At 43.4% G+C, this 19,611-nt stretch overlaps 1 protein-coding gene across 1 annotated transcript; it reads left to right on the forward strand.

Moving 5' to 3' along the window:
• Positions 1 to 2,178: 2,178 nt before the first annotated feature.
• On the forward strand, positions 2,179 to 14,756 carry LOC121463522 (aldo-keto reductase family 1 member B7). Its single transcript, XM_041675781.1, has 10 exons — positions 2,179 to 2,301; positions 4,950 to 5,117; positions 6,281 to 6,397; positions 8,354 to 8,431; positions 9,547 to 9,669; positions 9,945 to 10,051; positions 10,400 to 10,481; positions 10,916 to 10,999; positions 11,589 to 11,671; positions 13,707 to 14,756. The coding sequence occupies exons 1-10, from the start codon at positions 2,236 to 2,238 to the stop codon at positions 13,747 to 13,749; spliced, it is 951 nt and encodes a 316-aa protein (XP_041531715.1). The 5' UTR covers positions 2,179 to 2,235; the 3' UTR covers positions 13,750 to 14,756.
• Positions 14,757 to 19,611: the final 4,855 nt, after the last annotated feature.

Below are 19,611 nucleotides of genomic sequence, written 5' to 3' on the forward strand. Positions count from 1 at the left end.
GCCAGGCTAGTCCTCTGATGGGCTATAAAGGAACTTGCACACACATGCATGGACACACACAAAATTTGAAAAAATTGATTTGTTATAAAGGTTTACAGTATTTGTTTTATGATGTTGATATTATTCTTCTCTCATGCATTACATTGGACTGCACTTTTCCTTCCTTTCATTTTTTTCCAGTCCTCCCTTCTACTTCTCTTCTCCCCAGGTCTACTCCTCCTCTGTTAACATTCAAAAAAGAGCAGGTCTACCAGGCATATCAAACAAACATAGCATAACAATTTACAATAAGACTAAGTACAAGCCCACCTATCAAGGCCGGATGGGGCAACTCAGTAGGAGGAAAGGGGCAGTTAGAACAGGCAGAAGAGTCAGAGACACCTCCACTCCCACTGTTAGGAGTCCAGTAAGAACACTCAACTGCACAACTACAACCTCTGCAATCCCCTATGAGTCTTGCTTAGTTGATTCTGTGGGCTATGCGTCTCTGGTGTCTTTGACCCCCCTTGGCTCCTGCAATCCCCCCACCGCTCCACCTCTCAGCCCTCGAATCTGTAGGGTTCCCCTGGTTCTGTCTAGTGTTTGGCTGTGAGTCTCTGCCTCTGTTCCCATCAGTTGCTTGGTGAAGCCTCACTAATGACGACTGGACAAGGCACTGATCTATGAGTATAGCAGAATATTCTTAGTAATCATTTCATAGACATTTTCCCTAGTTGTATTTGGTTCTATCCTGGGTCTCTGGGTTGTTCAGTTTCTGGTGTCTGGCCATACAGGCAATGTCAGGCACGGGCTCCCTCTTGTGGTGTGGACTTCTATTGGACAAGTCACAGGTTGGCCACTCCTACAAATTCTGTGCCACCATTACCTCAGCACATATTGGAGGAAGGACGGATTGTAGGTCAAAGGTTTTGTGTCTGGTTTGAGGTTCCAGAACCTCTGCTGGGAGCCTCGCCTGGTTAGAGAACATGGCCAGTTCAGGCCCTGTACCCCCATTACTACGAGTCTTTGCTAGAGTCACCCTCAGATATTTCTAAGATTTTCAACTGCACTAGGCTTCCACATCGACCCCCAAACGTCCAGGAATTTCACTCATCTGTCCCAGTATGTTCTCTCTCCATCACTTCCCACACCAACAGGCCTGATGCCTCCTTTTCCCATACCCACTCACCCCCAGTACACCCACAAAATCTATCTGATTTCTCCTTCCCAGGAAGAGCTAAGTATCTTCCCTTGGGTCCTCCCTGTTACCTAGCCTCTCTGGGCCTGTGGATTTTAGCATGGTTATCCCGTACTTAGCAGCTAATGTCCATGTTTGTCTTTCAGCGTCTGAGTTACCTCGCTCAGGATGATTTTTTTCTAGTTCCATCCATTTGCCTGCAAATTTCATGTCATTCTTTTGAATAGCTAAGAAATAGTTCCTTGTGTAAACGTATCACATTTTCTTTATCCATTCTTCAGCTGAGGGACATCTAGGTTGTTTCCAGTTTCTGGCTGTTATCAATAAAGATGCAATGAACATAATTGAGCAAGTGTCCTTCTGGTAGGATGGAACGTCCTTTGGGTATATGCTGAATATGGTATAGATGGGTATTGAGGTACATGATATCCCAATTTTTGCTTATAGAAATTCTTGCTAAACAATTTGTCAGAACTGCTTGAATACAAATCATTACTAGCATTTGCAGAACCACAGCCTTGCACAAAGGCTCACGATGAACTCATGTTTAAAAAAGAACTCAATGAGGTCATCTGCTAGTGTACACTAGAATAGATGTCCCCTTTATCATAACTCCATGGCAAACCACAGTTCTTTCAAAGTAGCTGCTGTAAGATGTCTTATTTTGCCTTGACATTTTCCTGTGTCTCAGATGCTTGAACACTCACTCCATTCACTAGAGTTATAGCCTCTCCCATGGCAATGTCTCTTCCCAAATAAACTTCCCGATTCATCTTGGAGGACTTTCACCCATCTTATTTAGCATCATAAACCTCCGTGCAGAAGGAAATTATGCATTCTGCATTGGGGAGACTTTGCACTGTGCAGAGTTTAATCTTGTTCACCATATCATTTCTACAACAGATCGAAATAAACATTCTGTTGAGAGCCCCACCCCTTGGCTATGGCTGCCTTCCAATGCAGTAAAAGCCTGCTCCCTTATCCAGGAAATAAAAACTCGACCAGCCTCCGTATAGAAGCAGGCATTCATCTGCTCTCAGAAAGTCTCTGCAGCAACCATGGCCACCTTCGTGGAACTCAGTACCAAAGCCAAGATGCCCATCGTGGGCCTGGGCACCTGGAAGGTGAGTGTGCCATCTTGGGCCACCTGCTTCTCTTGAAGGGGGGACCTTGGCATTTTCCCTTCATTGTACAGCACCTGTGTTGGGTTTGGAAGCCCAGAGCTGCCACCCAGTGTCCTTTCACTGATGAAGAGAACTAAGATGAGCCTTTCCCAGAAATGAGGATAGTTTCCCTGGCAAGTTAGAACTATACTTTGGGAAGAAAATTGTTTTTACTGCAGTCATTTTCTTAACAAAAAAATAACTCAGAGACTCTCTGTTGGTTTGTTCCTGGCTGAGTGACTGAGAGAGGAGAGAATTCTGAAGGACCAGGCTCCCCTTGCTGTTCATGATGCTAAACTCTTTGCAGACATCCAAGTGGCCAGGGAGCCTGGGGGAGAGGAAAAGTTTCAGACCCCAGCCCAGGTTACTGAACTGGCTCCTGCCCTTCACCAAGACTCCACGTGATTCCCTGACAGTAAAGTAAACTCTGAGTGTCCTGAGGACAACAGAGCCTGGACTGGAAGTCAGCTCAGGCTCCATCCTGCCTGTGTTGATCTCTCCTGACACATTGCTCCATGGTCCATCCCAGAGTGCTCCTTGAAGCCAATTTCCAAGCCTCTCCTCAGACAAGTCTGAAATTTGTTTCATCTTATATCTCTGCATTCTTTGTCTTTCCCTTCAGCCACAACAGGACAATAGCCAGCTTGTTTACAGGAGCTGTTTTTAGTTAGGAGTTTGATTTCTTGAGACAGGGTCTCACTCTAAACCTACACTGACCTTGAGCGAACTGGGAGCAGCCCTCCTGCCTCAGCTTCTTGAACGCTGGGACTACAGTGTAGACATCATCCCTGGATCATGAGCTGCTTTGGAACCCTTCTCTCCTGTCTCAGAGACTCCTCTCCAGGCTTCCTCCTCTGTCCCTTTGTTCCTCTTGGCACAGAGGGTCAGATCCCTCTTTGTGTTGGTGCTGCACTGAAATCTTTCTAGAACAGCGAGACTTGAACCAAATTAGGAATTTCACATTCCATCAAGGTAACAAACAATCACAATTCTCCAGGGAATATACTCAGCCTCGATAAATTTAGAAGAGATAAACACTAAGAATTTGAAAAGCAATTGTAACTATTGTGAAGGAGCTGTTTTCAAGGTTAAAGAACAGTGCTGTGGAGCAATCCTTCTGTACACGGTGAAGATGTGCTGCTCTCGTGGTTAATAAAGAGCTGATTGTCTGATGGCTAGACAGGATCTTGGGGGCAGAGAGGATGCTGGGAGGAAGAATAGAAATGGGTTAATTTAAGTTGTGAGAGCTGGCTGGAGACTTGCCTAAGCTATCGGCTCAGAATTTATAATTAATATGAAGTTTTTGTGTGGTTATTTGGGAGCAGCTGGTGGACAGAATCTTCTGCCTACATGATGGTGCTGCTGTAGACACTGTGCTTATCAGTGGACATGCAGGAGGGTGGGGCTTTGAGCCTGGACCCCAGTGCTTCTAAATTTCTGGCAATTCCTTGTCCCCATAATGGCACAGCTGTTCATCTCTGCTTTATGCACAACGCTTTATCAAGGTTTGATACTTAAAAAAGAATTTTTAGAATTTTGTTGTTTGAGAGAGTCTCATGTAGCCCAGATTGGCTTATAATTCCTTATATGGCTGAGACTGGCTTTGAATTCCTTATTCTCCTACCCCCTTTCCTCCCAAATGCTAAGATTACAGATGCAGGCCTCCACATCTGGCAGGATTTTGTTTTCTCTTGAATGAGGTGGTAATGTGCCAGGGGCTGGCCTCAAAGTCATGACCCTCCTGCCTTGAGCCTCTCAGAGTGGGATTGGAGGCATGCAGCTCTATGCTCTGCAGGGAGATGAGTGCAGAGTATCATTTCCCACCACCAATATCTGGCTCGGCTAGGTTAGATCAGAAGGTGATAGTTTGAACATTCTTTTCTCTTCTTTTGTTCTCTTTTGCTTATAGGTGGGAGAATAATCGGTTGTTACAGTTTTATTCATTCCTGTTCTGAAACAGTGATTACTTACTGGTTGCATCCACCCAGCCTTACTAAGTGCCAGGGGATGTGCTAAAACCTTCACAATCTTGTGGCAAACAAGGGACACAAAGGCCTCACGAGGCAGGGTCCATTACTGTTGCTATACTTTGTTGTCAAGGTTTAGAGAAATTGAGGAATCCCTTAGCCTCATAGGGCACCATAGCAGAGTAGATTAGCTTGTCGTGACTGTTTTGATAGCCTTCTTCCCAGAGTCTGAAAATTCCTCTGGATTGTCTCAGAATCGAGTTTTCAGAGTGGCCTTCAGCAAGATGCAATGGGAACTGTCTGTCCCTGTCTGAACCTGGAGGCTTTTCAGATCAACCTGGATCAGAGGACAACTGGTTACTGACTAGAAGAGGACATGGTTTGATGATCACTACAGTGACATGTGCTTTAAGTTGCCATGTTAAACCACATTGCTTTGTCAAGAGAAAAACTGAATGAAATAAAAAAATATTAATTCACATTATCTTTTTCTTTGAAAACTTGCCCAATGTATGTTTTCCTCTCTCTTGTCTGCTTGGAAGTAAGGCTTCAGCAAGACCATCATTTTGAGAATATGGTCTATGTGGAACCGTTAAGAGGGGGCCTTGGGACTGTCTAGCTGTCTTTTCTGCTGTCTTTCAGTCTCCACCAGGCAAAGTCAAGGAAGCTGTGAAGGCTGCCATTGATGCTGGGTACCGCCACATTGACTGCGCCTATGCCTATCAGAATGAGAATGAAGTGGGGGAAGCCATCCAAGAGAAGATCAAGGAGAAGGCCGTGAAGCGGGAGGACCTCTTCATTGTCAGCAAGGTAGAGTGGCCCACTTGGTGGAGGGGACTTCAGGCAGGTGGAAGTATCTGGGTATGACCGGCTTCAAGAGTTTATCAGTTATCTCTCCTGTCTGTCTGTCTCTTCACCCTGTTCCCCTGCCTCCATTAAATCTCTTAGACAGATTTCCACACACAAAAAGCTCCAAAGGTTGGAGTGGCCACACCTATATATACTCATTGTCATCAATCACGGGCCTGATTGGCCTGGGGATAAGGAAGTGCTAAAAGGGCCAGCTGTTCCTAATTGCACCCTAATGATTGAGTGTTAAGTACCACCAAAGGACTCCTGCCCTCTGATAAACCAGAGCCAAGGATGAATAACATAGGAATATAAAATTTTAGTCAGCGACCAACTCTGTTAAATGACCAAAGAAACAATTTGAATACCAAGAGCATAGAACACTGGACCTGGTGTGAGTGATGACCTGCTTGTTAAGTGTCAAACCCCAGAGAATCAGCTGAGGTGTTTGGTATTAATATATAAAAGTGGACCTGGGCCGGGCGGTGGTGGCGCACGCCTTTAATGCCAGCACTTGGGAGGCAGAGGCAGGTGGATCTCTGTGAGTTCGAGGCCAGCCTGGTCTACAAGAGCTAGTTCCAGGACAGGAACCAAAAAGCTACAGAGAAACCCTGTCTCGAAAAAAAAAAAAAAAAAGTGGACCTGGTGACTAGATTCCCCCAGCATCTCACAGTCCCTAGCTGTTACAGGGTATGGCTGGAATACCTTGCCTGCTACCCTGAACTCTTCAGCGCAGGGGCTGGGCTGCTCTTCCCCCAAAGGTCTTCCCTACATTATCCAGACACTTTGGTTACCTGTGCCCTTTTGTATTCTGCACCTCACTTCTGCCCTCTTACCTCACCTCATCCCATAGCCCACCTCAGTCTGGTCACGTCAATTCTGGACTCTCCCAGATGTTTCTGCCTCTGGACATGCTCTCCCTTTTATCCACAGTAAACTTCCTCCTCCACCATACCTGGGAGCCAAAATGTCCTTTGTTCTCCTTTTTCTTTGTTTCCATTCACTCCTGGGCTGCATTTCTTAACTGTTTTTATTATCAATGAATGGCCTGGCCAGGGTTTATATATCTTAGGGTATGGGTCTTTCTCTAACCAGTCCTAAAACCCCCATGTCACACTCTACAGCTGTGGCCCACCTTCTTCGAGAAAAGCCTGGTGAAGAAAGCCTTTCAGAAAACCCTCACGGATCTGAAGCTGGACTACCTGGACCTGTATCTAATTCACTGGCCACAGGGATTCCAGGTTTGAGCTGCTCTTTGCCCCATCTGTAGCAGCTGAGCAAATATCAGAAACCAGCAGCTGTGCCTGAGCTGGGGCAGTGGGATGGGCTGTATCAGGAGTTCTGTGCACAGCAGAAAGTCAATGGCCTAAAAAGCACATAGGTGGAACTTTCTGTCCTGCCAGCCAACTCCCAAATAACCGCAGAGACTTATTGTTAATTATTAATACTCAGCTTGTTACTAACTAGTTCTTACAAATTACAACTTAAATTAATCCATATTATTAATATACATGCTGTGAATTGGCTCGTGGCTTGTATCCGTCTTCTACACGTCCTGCTTCCTCTGTCACTGGTTGGCAACTCTGCCCTTCCTCATCCATGCTCTCTCTCTCTAAGTGCTGCCTAACCTCTCCCTGCCTAGCTATTGGCCGTTCAGCTCTTTACTAAACCAATGAGAGCAACGCATCTTTACAGTGTACAAAAAGACTGTTCCACAATAAAAGCTGTCCAGGGCTATATGCAGGAGCGCCATGTGCTTATGTTATATTCTTACAGTTGGTTTGAGAGAAACTGATTCTTGCCAGCTAAGACAAACTGCAAACTGGCCTGTCACCTTCATATTCATCCCCAACCCAGTCCCCTGAGCAGAGAGGGTGTGAATTTCTTAGGACAGTCTTGTATGACACACATCGAGGATCAAGCATTTTGCCCTTTATAGCACCCCTGCCCTGGGAAGTAGCATCTGGGAGGAAAACCCAAATATAGGAAAGCTGGCAGATAATATAATCTGAAAAACTATAGCTCCATGCCTGGGACCCCACTCCTGCTGGTTCCACAGAGTTCAAAGGGGTTGAGGAAGGTGTGGAGAGATGGCTCTGCAGTTAAGAACACTGGTTGCTCTTCTAGGGGATACAGGTTTAATTTTTAAACCCCCCACACACGGAGGCTCATAACGGTCTGTAACTCCATTTCCAAAGACTCAAGACTTTCTATTAATGCCTCCACAGGTAGTTGGCAAGCATGTGTTTACACATATAAACATGCAGGCAAAATAATCATTTATAGAAAAACAAAAAACAGCCAAAAAAAAAAAAACCCAAATATGAAACCAACAAAATCTTTAAAAAGTGAATGTGTGGTGTAGGAGTTCCTTCTGTTTGTGTGTTGCTGTCATTGGATAATGAATAAAGAAACTGCCTTGGCCTGGTTGATAGGATAGGACTTAGGTAGGCAGAGTCGACAGAACTGAATGCTGGGAAGAAGGGCAGAGTGGCAGTCCCCATGGATCTCCTGCCTGAGATGGACGTCAGTTAGAATCTTGCCGGTAAGCCACAGTCACATGGTGATACAAAGATTAATAGAAATGGGTTAAATTAAGATGTAAGAATTAGCCAAAAAGAAACTAGAGCTAATGGGCAGTGTTTTAATGAATATAGTTTCTGTGTGGTTATGTCGGGTGTAAGCTAGCCGGGAGGCCGGGACAAAGAAAATAGCCCTCTCCCATGCAAAAAATGTGAAGGAAAATCGAAGGGATGTGAGTTTTCATTCTACTGTACATGTGACCAGTTTGGGTGATGACTGCATACTACCCCAAATTTCAGATTTAGGCTGCAAGGACAGACACTGGCTAGTATCCTCCGCTGCTAGCCATGACATTTTCATGTAACCTGTGACTAATAAGCTTGAAGCCAAAATGCCCCTAGATATTTATGGATTTAGGTATGTTGAATTAATCTCTGTGGTGACAATAATAGCTTTGACAATGTACTAAGAATAGATGGTCAGACACTGTCTGCCACGGTCACATGCAGGGTTTCCATCCCACAGCGGACTGCCACATAGATGGTTCTGAACTTTTCTGTGACAAATGGCTATGCGGGCATTTCTCTTGGGTACGTCATCACCCTCAAACCTTGCTGCGCAGAAACAGGCACCCATATGTAGGTCCTAATGAGGTTTTTGTCTTGCGTTTACAGGCTGGAAATGAATTTTTACCAAGAGACGAAAAAGGCAACATTCTCGTCAGTAAAGCAACATTCTTGGATGCTTGGGAGGTAGGTTCCTACTCCTCTGTATGTTTTCAGAGATAAAAACTTCTGTCAGGACCCCTTGACACTCCACCCTGATCTGAAAATGCCCAGGAGATCTGTGTCTAACTTCACCACTCCTGTTTCTCTCTTTTCTATTCATATATTTGAATGGGGGGGAGGGGAAGAGGCGCTCGTGGAGGTCAGAAACCTTGTGTGGGAGAAAGTTCTCTTCTTCAACTATGTGAGTTTCTGGGAATAAAATATGGTCTCTCTTAGTCACACAGATTGATTTGATCCTCCTCTGTATCCCAGGTAGACTTTGTGAGTCTCTCGCCTCACCCCCCCCTCCCCCCAACTTATCTGGGATTGTCAGCCTACACCCACGCCCATCTGCTGTTGTAGTTCCTCTCTTTGCTGTCAAACGCAGCCTGATGTGAGCGAGAAAGGCCTTGAAGATATATGGGCCCTGGTAGGAGTGCCTACCTAGGTACTAGAAAAGGGCTGGAATCTATCCTACTGACTACCTGCTTAGCCCCAAATGGAGTCAGCCCAAGGATGTAGGGTTTATAGATTATTACCCACAGTGATCTTGTTCTAAACTTTCCAAAAGACAATGATCCAACCTTAGAGCAGCAGAACATGAAGTTATGATCCATTCATTGTAAGTTCCTGTCCAGTAGCTGCTAGAATCAAAGCATATACAATGTGTTTGCTGTTGAGATTCTTTCAGTCCAAGTGCTAAGGTTTCTGTGGTTGAGCCCTCAGCAAAGTGTGGGGACCTCAGCTTATTTGACAGTTCAAACAACACAGGAATCGATGAGGGAAGGAAGGAATTGTCTGGTCCCAGGAGAGACATTAAAGAGAGTTTGATTTGTGCCTGGAAAGAAATGTGAAGAAAGGGGGTAAAACCATGAACAGAAGCCAGAACTTCACTTTTCCTTCTTGGTTACAGCTGAGCGGGGGACAGGTAGAAGGACTGGAACCAGCCATGCAGGCACCACAGTCTAGCTGGAGATTCCCTTTAGTGCTTCACTTGATATTATCACAGGGAAGCCAATCCTCCTATCCATTCCTCCTATCCAAACCAGCATCCCTGTATCCTCCTGCAGCCATCTAACTGATGTTCCTCACTGTGACAGGCCATGGAGGAACTGGTGGACCAGGGGCTGGTGAAAGCCCTGGGCATCTCCAACTTCAACCACTTGCAGATTGAGAGGCTCCTGAACAAGCCTGGACTGAAACATAAGCCAGTGACCAATCAGGTACATTCTCTTTGGTGAAGGCCCTGCTTTGGGACTACTTCAATACTGGGAGGCAATTTCCATACTAGCTACTGAGTCTCATCTCTGAGGTCTGTGTTCAGGATGCTCAGGGAGCTGGGAGGCAGATCTCTGGGTCTGGTTTGGAGCATATCTATCAATGATTTGCCTTTGGTCTTTGTTTGTGTGTCTGTTCTCATGTGGAGAAGCCTTTCTGAGCCACTCAGAAAGTGGCTAGTGGCCTAGTCCCCTAGTGATGGCGATGTTTTCTCTTGCAGATTGAGTGCCACCCATATCTCACCCAGGAGAAACTGATCCAGTACTGTCACTCCAAGGGCATTGGCATCACGGCCTACAGCCCTCTGGGTTCCCCAGACAGACCAGAGTAAGACTTTAGAGTGGTGTCTCTTTCTTTTAACCTTTTAACACTCTTAAAACAGTGTTTGGTAATTGGTTAGTAATTTCTAAGACACGAGTAATCATGTTTTGCGTAGCTAGGTCATACTTTTCAACTGCTAAAGCTCTGGTCCATAGCTAGGCTCCTGGAGAGACTCTCTCTCTCTCTCTCTCTCTCTCTCTCTCTCTCTCTCTCTTTCTTCCTCCCTCTCTCTTTTTGCCTGTCTCTCAGATGAAGAAGGCTTTCATGTTAGGCCTTGGCACTGTCCTGGCAGTAATGTTCATAGGCATGTAGTAGCCATGGTGATTTTCACGCCAGCCATCTTTGTTCCCCTAGTGCCAAGCCAGAAGACCCTGTAGTACTGGAGATTCCCAAGATTAAGGAGATTGCTGCAAAGCACAAGAAAACTGCAGCCCAGGTAAAATGGAGTAATTCCCCCTAGATCTAACCACTCATTCTTCTAGTCATGTGTTTTATTGGTATTGCCTTCTTTCAACGCATTGGAGGGGAAGAAATGAGAAATGTAAGTCTGTTAAGACTTCCAGGCAAAACCACTGGCATCAGGGAAGGGCTGCCTCTGTCAATCAGCTTCCTGTCAAATCCCTAGGCTCAGCCTCATGAACATTGCCTTCTGGACACAGTCTCAGTTTCATGGCCACAAGCCACGCGCGTCCTTCCTATCTAGGGAAATCAGTGCTGCCTCCAGCATCAGGGGCTGTAAGATGGGGCCTGGCAAGTGTTTCTAATAATAGCTAAAGCCACAGAGAAATACAAGTACATTTTATCAGTTATTTCACTAAGAGGAGTTCTTCATAGGTAAGTAGATACCTAATGTCCCCTCTTTGTACACAGGTTCTGATTCGGTTCCACATCCAAAGGAATGTGGTGGTGATCCCCAAGTCTGTGACACCCTCCCGCATACAAGAGAACATTCAGGTAAGGTGTGGCCTCATCATTTGCTATTCCCACTGGGTGGATAGGGGCTGGGAAAGATCCTGTCCTTGAACTTTAATCCCACCCCCTGATTGCCAGTGTGACTTAACTCCTTCCAAGTAACTAACTGACCAACACTTGTGCTAGTTAGCTGGCCTCAACAGAGCTGTAGCGATTACATGCATGTGGGCCATGAGTGGGTTGGAGGCAGGTACCAGCAAAGGCCTGTCAGGACTAAACATCTGAACTTTATCCCACTGAGGAGATTCCTGTTACCCTTGAACACTTAGATCACAGTCCCACACTGTCCTGGTCAACTATGGACTCTCTTGGTCTACTCATGCACCTTTTTGTAGAAGGTGATGCAATGAATTGAAAAAACCATGCCTCCTACATGGCCCTCAAGGATCAGTCATTGCACACACTGCACACACCTACAACTCCCCTCCATGTCCAGGACAGCGATATCTCTAAATTATCCAGTTGTCATTAGAGAAGGATTTGGTGGCACTATGCCTGAATGTGAGGAACACCTATAATCTTAGATCCCATCAAAACTTTCCTTCCTAAGGATGTTTTTGGAACTTTCTAGGTCTTTGACTTCCAGCTGAGTGATGAGGAGATGGCCACCATTCTCAGCTTCAACAGAAACTGGAGGGCCTGCGGCCTGTTTATGTAAGTGTCATCAGGTTAAGTAGGAGGGTGATCAGGGTGTTATCTCAGGTTGTAAAGCAGTAGCAGGAAAGAATAAAAGAAATGCAGGATTATAGCATGGCTTCGAATACTTTCTTCTGGCAGTTGTGAAAAATTAACGTTTGAGTCCTGGGGAATCACTAAGAGTAGAGTGTTGTTCTTTGCTGCTCATCTTCTGCATCTTACACACAGAGCTAGGATTTTGAAGGGACAAATTGTCATGAGTATGTGGAAGGCTGACTTCTTACTCCCTCATTCACTCAGCAACTTACTGCAATGTGCGATGCCAGGAATAATCTAGGTGTTCAGGGAATCACACTACCAACTTCCTGTCCCCAGTCTTACATTCTACAGAGGGAACAGTAACTCCAAATATGTATGTCAGAGAATGACAAATGCCATAGCAAAAAATAAAGTAGGGCAAAGGCACAGGAATTCGTGAGCCCTTTGTGACTGATACTTTACTAACATGATTATCTAGAGGAGGTTTAGCTGATAAAATGAGAGTTAAAAGAGGGTGAAAGAAGAGGAACATGGATGGTGGGGGGAAACTATGTATTTGTTAATGACAGCAAATTCCAATGCCCTGATGTAAGAGGTTTAGAGCTCTCAAGTAGAGGCAGTGATGCTGGAGCAGAGCCTGTAGGGGTTATGGTAGAGTGATGTTGGAGCAGAGACTGTGTGGGCTATGGTGATGCTGGAGCAGAGCCTGTAGGGGTTATGGTAGAGTGATGCTGGAACAGAGCGAGTGGGGGCTATGGTGATGTTGGAGCAGAGCCTGTGTGGGCTACAGTAGAGTGATGCTGGAGCAGAGCCTGTGTGGTCTACAGTAGAGTGATGCCGGAGCAGAGTCTGTGGGGTCTACAGTAGAGTCATGCTGGAACAGAGTCTGTGGGGGCTATGGTAGAGTGATGCTGGAACAAAGCCTGTGTGGTCTACAGTAGAGTGATGCTGGAGCAGAGCCTGTGGGGGCTACAGCAATGCTGGAGAAGAAAAAGTGAAGGCTATGGTAGGAAGAAGTCAAGTCAGAGACAACTTTAGGCTAAGAACACATAGTGGTATAGAGCAAGGAGGCTTCGCTCTTTTTATCAGGCGGAATTGAGAAGCCAGGAGAGGATTCTGAAGAGAGGCTAGCATGGCATGATGTACCTTAAAACGTCACGTCGACATCTCCATTGAGAACTGCAGAGTGCTACTATAATTATCCAGGGAGAAGGACAGCCAATGGACTTGGGCCCCCGTTGTGGGGATGGGGAAGAGCAGATTCAGGATGAATACAAAGCAGCTATTTGTATTTGCCAAACCATTAACCAATATGGTTCTGTTTGCTTAGTTTTATTTTTGCTTGAGTAATCAAGAACATAATTATCATTTAGAAGAGGTCAGGAATCTGCTCAGGATGTGTTTATGATGTTTGTTTCACATCAGGTGGGAATGCAAGATGGAGATGGATTTGTGAGTAGAGTCACAGATCGATGGACTCAAAAGTAAACCTAGCTGGCTCGTGCTAGAAACCCTACCACTTACTAGAGATGAGGCCTTGGGTTGTTTGGGTAATGTCACCAAGTCACTCTATCTACAGAGCAGGGATGACAGTATTAATTTCAGCAACCATCCACTAGGTACTAGTTTAGGGTATAGCAGACACTTTAAGCTCTTTGATTATATTAGTATCTTAGTTAATACTTACAACCTATCTGTCAATTTCAGTTGTACTTCCCACTTCATGACAATGTGAGAATTTGAGACAATAGTTCTGAGGCCCTTGGCTGTGTGCCAGCTGGCTTATGATCTCTCATTATGACAAGCTACTGGTGACCAGAATCTCGTTCCTTAATAGCCCTCTCGTACTTTAGGGCGACATCATGGTCTGTGTGCCCTATCTCATTTCCTCATGGTCTTATTGGAGCCGGGGCTCAGCGAGCACCAAGATGGTTGAATAGAACACTGAACGGTGACTTTAGGTTACACTTGTTGCTTCTGGGGAACAATTTCTTCTTTATGCTTGTTGCTGCAGGGCAAGTCATCTCGAGGACTTCCCTTTCCACGCCGAATACTGAAACTGAGACACCTGATGAGCTTGCCCAGTTGCCCTCTTCACGATGTGCCGTCCACTTCTCAGGACTCCTATCGTTGCCAAGCCTACCAGATACCACACCGAGCTAGCCACGAGAAGAGAATTCTGCTTTTAAACCTCATGTTGATCTAGAAGCAGCCTGTCACAGAGGATGCTTACTCAGCGAAGGACAATGGTTTTCTCTAATTAGATCCGGTCAAATGTTTGTCTTACCCCAGTGGTAATTCTGAGGATTTAAAGATCAAACGTATAATACAAATGACAATCACCACACACATTTTCAACAGTCAGAAGAGCTTTCTGAACTTTGTGGGTCCAACTTTCACCATTCATATTTTGTAGAAGAGGAAATGAAGCCAAGAACTTGCTGAGGGCCCCAGGTAGAAAGAGGCTGAAGGATGTTTCAAAGGAAGGGTGCTCTTTGGGAGAGCTCAAGACAGTTCGCTGCCTTCCTCTTCCAAGTCTTCTCCTCCTGGCCATACCTGGCTCTTTACCAAAAGACTTTGTTGACTCTCTTCTTCTTGCTCTTCCCTCTGATATGCCATCATGACGAAGGGTCAATGCCGATGGTGGAAGAGCCCTTAAAATTCACACAATGCCACTATTCAGAGAGAGAGAGAGAGAGAGAGAGAGAGAGAGAGAGAGAGAGAGAATGGCAACTACAGGATCTAGAACAAATGCAGAGACAAACATCTGGCACACCTGTGAGGAGTTATCTAGAGTAGGTTAATTAGGGTGGGAGACACACTCTAACTTTGGACGGCATCATTTGATGGGTTGGGGCCCTAGCTAGCTGAGTACAAACATTCCTTTCTCTCTGCTCCTTGAGTTTGGATGCAATGTGATCGGCTACCTCACATTCCTCCTCATGTCTTCCCATCATGGAGGACTGTATACCTACAAACTGTGAGCCAAAATAAGCCCTTCTTCTTTGAAGTTGTTTCGGCCAGATATTTTGTTTTAGCAATAAAAAAGTTATAAAACATAAAATCTGGCTCATTTTTTTCATTAAGCATTTTTCTACTTTATTTGTACTTTTAACCAAGTAAATTATATCATACACATATATTCATCAGAATAAAAAGTCAGGACAAGTTTCTTAAGTATAAAACAAGCGTATATTGGCAAATCCATGAAGCTAAAAGTATATAAGAAAAGACTTTATTAAACATTCTGAGGTCGAATGAAAATAGCAACAGCTTATTTACAATAAATCCCACTAGAAGTGGAGTGTCTTTCTAATCCACAACTTTGTGCTGTTTGGCGACTTCTTTTATCAAGAGAAGGTGGCCGAAGAGACGCTCCACACACCTCATGAATAGAGCCACTGGAATGCTATTATGTCATGACTGTGAATAAGCCCAAGTCAGCGTCCAGCAGATGAAAGAAACACTTAGGAAAAGAACCCCATTCTTGTCTGAAATCCCAGTTCAGACAAATAAAGTCAAACCTAAGAGGGAATCTGACTGATGTCATGTGAACCAAAAAATTCCAGCTCATCCTTGACCCCATAAGAATTCACACAAATGGCTGTTGTAACAGTGAGCTGACATCAGCTTAACCGGAAATTGATGATTACTCCCAACTAGCCAATAAGGTTTTTTTCTTTCTGTTTTTTTGTTTTTTTTTTCTAGGCTAAAGAACAAATATGAGCAAGAACGATAGACCTGTCTTTACTTTGTGACTCACAGTGGATTTCCAAATTATAACATTTCCACTGTGTGCATAAGGAGTAGACTTAAGAGACTTTGTACTGTATTCTGATACCAACAATTACAATATATGTTGTGTTATCAATGTTCAAGTATATCATTTAACAATACATGATGATGAGTGTTAAGGTTTTCTACCTATAGGTGCAAAACATCATATCAATAGACTTCCATAAATGGGGTAATCACATACAAACTGGAAATTAAAGTCTGCTTCAAGGTCCAACCAGGTCAGATCACTAAAAAATGAGAACATCTAAAAGGCAAAATGAAGCCCAAAAGAATAGAAAGAAACATCCATCACCTATGTGTCAGCCCCAAATAATGCCGGCCATGGCAACACCTATATCCCTCCCATGGATTTCTGACTACCCAAGTATTGTAACTGACTCAAATCCAGTCAGGACTTGTCCATCACTAAACTGAATACACACATGCAATCTACTGAATGAGATTCTATTGTACCCCTCTTCTCTGGCCTCATTTCACACAAGAAACACCCAACAGGCCAGGAAAATCCCTTTATTTTCTTTCTCCCAGTAACTGAGTTCCTATCTACATCAAAGAAGTCTAGTTTTCCAACATTCATCTATGCTAAACCTGCTGACTTACGGTGAGCACACAGAAAAATTTTAATACCTATTCAAAAGTCCACAAATATGAAAGAAACAACCATATCCTTCCACAGTAAAGTGGATGAGCAAAATATGGTATAATCGGAAATAGAGAGATGGCTCCATGGTTAAGAGTGTTTCCTGCTCTTCCCGAAGACCTGAGTTCAGTTCCCCTCACCCATGTCTGGAGTCTCACATCAACCTGAGCTCCAGGGGACTGGGATACTCACATCATGCCTCTTGTAGGTATGCACTTGCAAATCAAAGTAAAATAAAGTTTAAATGTGGTGCATAAAGACAGTGGTACAATAATCTCAAGAAACTAGAAATGACCCTTCACCAAAGCACAAAGAGGCACAGAAGCATTCTAAGTTTACAACGTTAAGATAAGGACATCTTTCACAAGCAACTTTTTATTCTAGCTATGGTACACACTTGGAAATCGGGGAAAGAAATAATATAAAGATAGGAAACAGATCTGGATGTGATCCACATCAGTAATCCCAATATTTAAAAGATAGAAACATGAGAATCAAAACTTGAAGGTCATACTAAATGATACAGCCAATTCAAGGCCACCAGGGACTGCACTGCACCTGACTCCATCTCAGTGAACTAAAGAACACGAGAGATGCACAGAAACGGGCCAGGAAATAAGTCACAACAAAGGAAAAGATAGAGAGCTTAGAATGTTTGATTCTTTGGGAAAAGGACACGATAATGTTATTTTTTTTTATTAAAAATAAGACACTGAGTTACAAGCTATGGAGTAGAATGAAAATCCACTTGTTTTAAAAATTAAATACCACAGAAAGACTGCAAAAATAGAGGAGTGGGTTTATTTTGATATTTGGCTTTTTTAAACTAGTGCCATAAAAGCCAATATACATAGCCTACGAAAAAATAGTACAATGTTGCTAACTTTTACTATTAATAAATTAATATAACATGTTTAGGCTTAATCTTTCAAAAACTTAACAACTAATTATGAGGACACTATTTTGAGAGTAAGTATATTCACCTTATGCGTATTAGCAAACACATTCTCATAAACGTGCAGCTCTGGTGCCATATACATTTAAATTTATATAGAATCCCTAGTTCACTTGGAGTATTTTCATTTCTATTGTGACTTTGTATTTCTTTTAGAATGTTGTCAATATAATCATAGAAAACCTTATCTGGAACTGAGAAAAAAGTGAAAATGACTTGAAAATTAAAATTCTTTCAGGAGTGACAGATCATGCCTTTAATCCCAGCACTTGGGTAGCAGAGGCAGGTGAATCTCTGTGAGTCTGAGGCAGGTCTTGTCTATGACATAAGATTCATAGGCTAAGTCTGTAGAGAGACTGTGTCTCAAAAATAAATTCCTTTTGTTTCTTGATTTATGGATCAAGGAGATACTTTTTGGATATCTGAAATTTAAATTCCATTTTAGATAGATCAACTCTGATGACTCAGTTTTAGTACTTTTTATGGAGTTTTAATATTTTAATTATTTAATATTTAAATAATAATATTTTAAAAGATAGTCTCAAGATTACTGAACTTTTGGAGGTCTGGTCTACAAAGTAAGTTCTGGAATATGCAGAAAAACCTTATCTTGTATAACAATAACAACATTAAAGCTTTTGGAACTTCTGAATGAAGATTAAGAAATCCTAGTTTCATCCTAGACAAAAGTAGCACAACCTTCCTGGAGTTTGAAGGATTTACATGACTATTCTTTCTTCTAGAGAACAATTCATCATTAATGTCTCACACAGCTTTGCTTCTCATTTTCTTTTTAAAGACATAATATACTGATGGGTGGGACTCAGAAAGAGCTAACTTTTTTCAGTTCAAGGGATGAAAGTTAGTTACTTGACTTTTGTGTGATAAACTTCTCCTGGGGAGATATAACACACACACATGTCTACTCAACCCCATTTAGGGAACTCACAACAGACCAAAGTACGAATACCACCAAAGTCCAATTGGGCAAAGCAATGAGTTTTATTTACTTACAAGAGAACAGGTGAGGAGTTACATATAGGAACAGAAATGATTCAAAGATGGCGGTATCACAAAAACCCACCTTAGCACTGGAGATTGCTCACAAAGCTGGGAACCTGGAGCATATTGCACAGCCTACTGGCAGCTCAACAGCTTAGAGCATCCTTTCCTGGTGCCTCGGTTGGTCTAAAACTCTGCCAGGAAGCTCTGCTGGCTTCTGCTTCTTCTTGAAAGCTGTTCTGGTCTCATAGTCTTTGTAGATTGGCTTCTCTGGGAGTCTTCTTGGTAGCTCTGTTCCTATTCCTTACTCTAACTGGGAAGGGTATAATGAATTGGGTCAGTTTCAGGGACTTCCTGAAGCTGTTTTAAGTTGTTGTTCTGTTTGTTTCATTGTTTTGCTTTGTTTTTAACCTTTCTTCTTAAGGAACTTCCTTACAAGATGGAAGGTTTCAATCTCAGAGGAGGAAACAGTTATGCTTCAGGCCCTTGCTAGGTAAGTCCTTTAAGGCCAATTTTCTGCAACTTTTCCAAAATGATTTTAAAATTTTTGAGACCCTACATTGCCATGCTTGGCCTGCAGCTGACTTTCTCTGTAGTCCAGTTTGACCTTGAACTTTATTCTTTTGACTAAGGAACTCAGGCTGGCCTTGCACTTCCCATGCAGACAATGATGACCTTGGCTTTTCAATCCTCCTGCGTCAGCTTCCTGAGTACGTGGCATCATAGGTATTATCCACCATGTATGAAAGAATGCCTTTTGCTTTTTTGGCAAAAGAAAAATTAACTTTCTGCTGTTAGAGCCAAGGTCACAGTGCTTACTCAGAACACCATTGATCACTGCTATCTGGGTTGGATGGGGAAGCAATCCCATGAGCACCTTCTAAGCAAAGTCCTAACGAGCTTATCAGTTTGAACATGGTACAGCTCTCTTCTGAGTTCTTAAAGGGAAGCTCCCACCAATCCTGTCCCAGGAGTTATCAGAATTGAAGCTGTTCTCTTGCTCTAAGCATCTGTGAGGCACGAAAAGGTGCAGTTAGATGCTACACCCACTTGTACACTCTATCTCTCAACAATTTTATCTTTCTTTCTCTTATTTATTAATTCTAATCTACTCCTTCCCTTTCAAGGGAGCCACTGAACAGCCCGTGTTATAGGTCACAATCTGGACGTGCCAGGATTTTCTTTAATACCATTTTTATTCTTATAGCTCATACTGAATCATTGGTGAGACAGAACACTTAGCTGTCTTGTTGAGTCTCACTTGGGGGCAACCGGATTTGACACTGAGTATAAAATTGTATGTTGGGGTGGCACACATTAACAATCCCAGCATTTACAAAAAGACAGAGTTTAGAAAATCTTTAGTTGCCAATCTGAGAACATAGCATTCCAGGCCAGATTGGAACACACAGCAAGATCTGTATTTTAAAAATAAATAAACCAAAGAGAGAACAAACAAAAAAGAACTGATCTACAGAGCGGAGATACATTCACAAGTTTCTCAATTTGTCTTCTCTTGCCCAA

This window comes from Microtus oregoni, unplaced genomic scaffold (assembly GCF_018167655.1).
Source record: "Microtus oregoni isolate MIOR12 unplaced genomic scaffold, Mior012 000026F_ref0000081, whole genome shotgun sequence".
Classification (NCBI taxonomy): Eukaryota; Metazoa; Chordata; class Mammalia; order Rodentia; family Cricetidae; genus Microtus; species Microtus oregoni.

What these genes read in the sequence shown, in the direction of transcription:
- LOC121463522 (XM_041675781.1), top strand. Translation starts at nt 2,236, where the DNA reads ATGGCCACCTTCGTGGAACTCAGTACCAAAGCCAAGATGCCCATCGTG. An exon ending in ACCTCTTCATTGTCAGCAAG is followed by an intron (nt 5,118 to 6,280) that starts GTAGAGTGGCCC and finishes CACACTCTACAG; the next exon opens with CTGTGGCCCACCTTCTTCGA. An exon ending in ATAAGCCAGTGACCAATCAG is followed by an intron (nt 9,670 to 9,944) that starts GTACATTCTCTT and finishes TTTCTCTTGCAG; the next exon opens with ATTGAGTGCCACCCATATCT.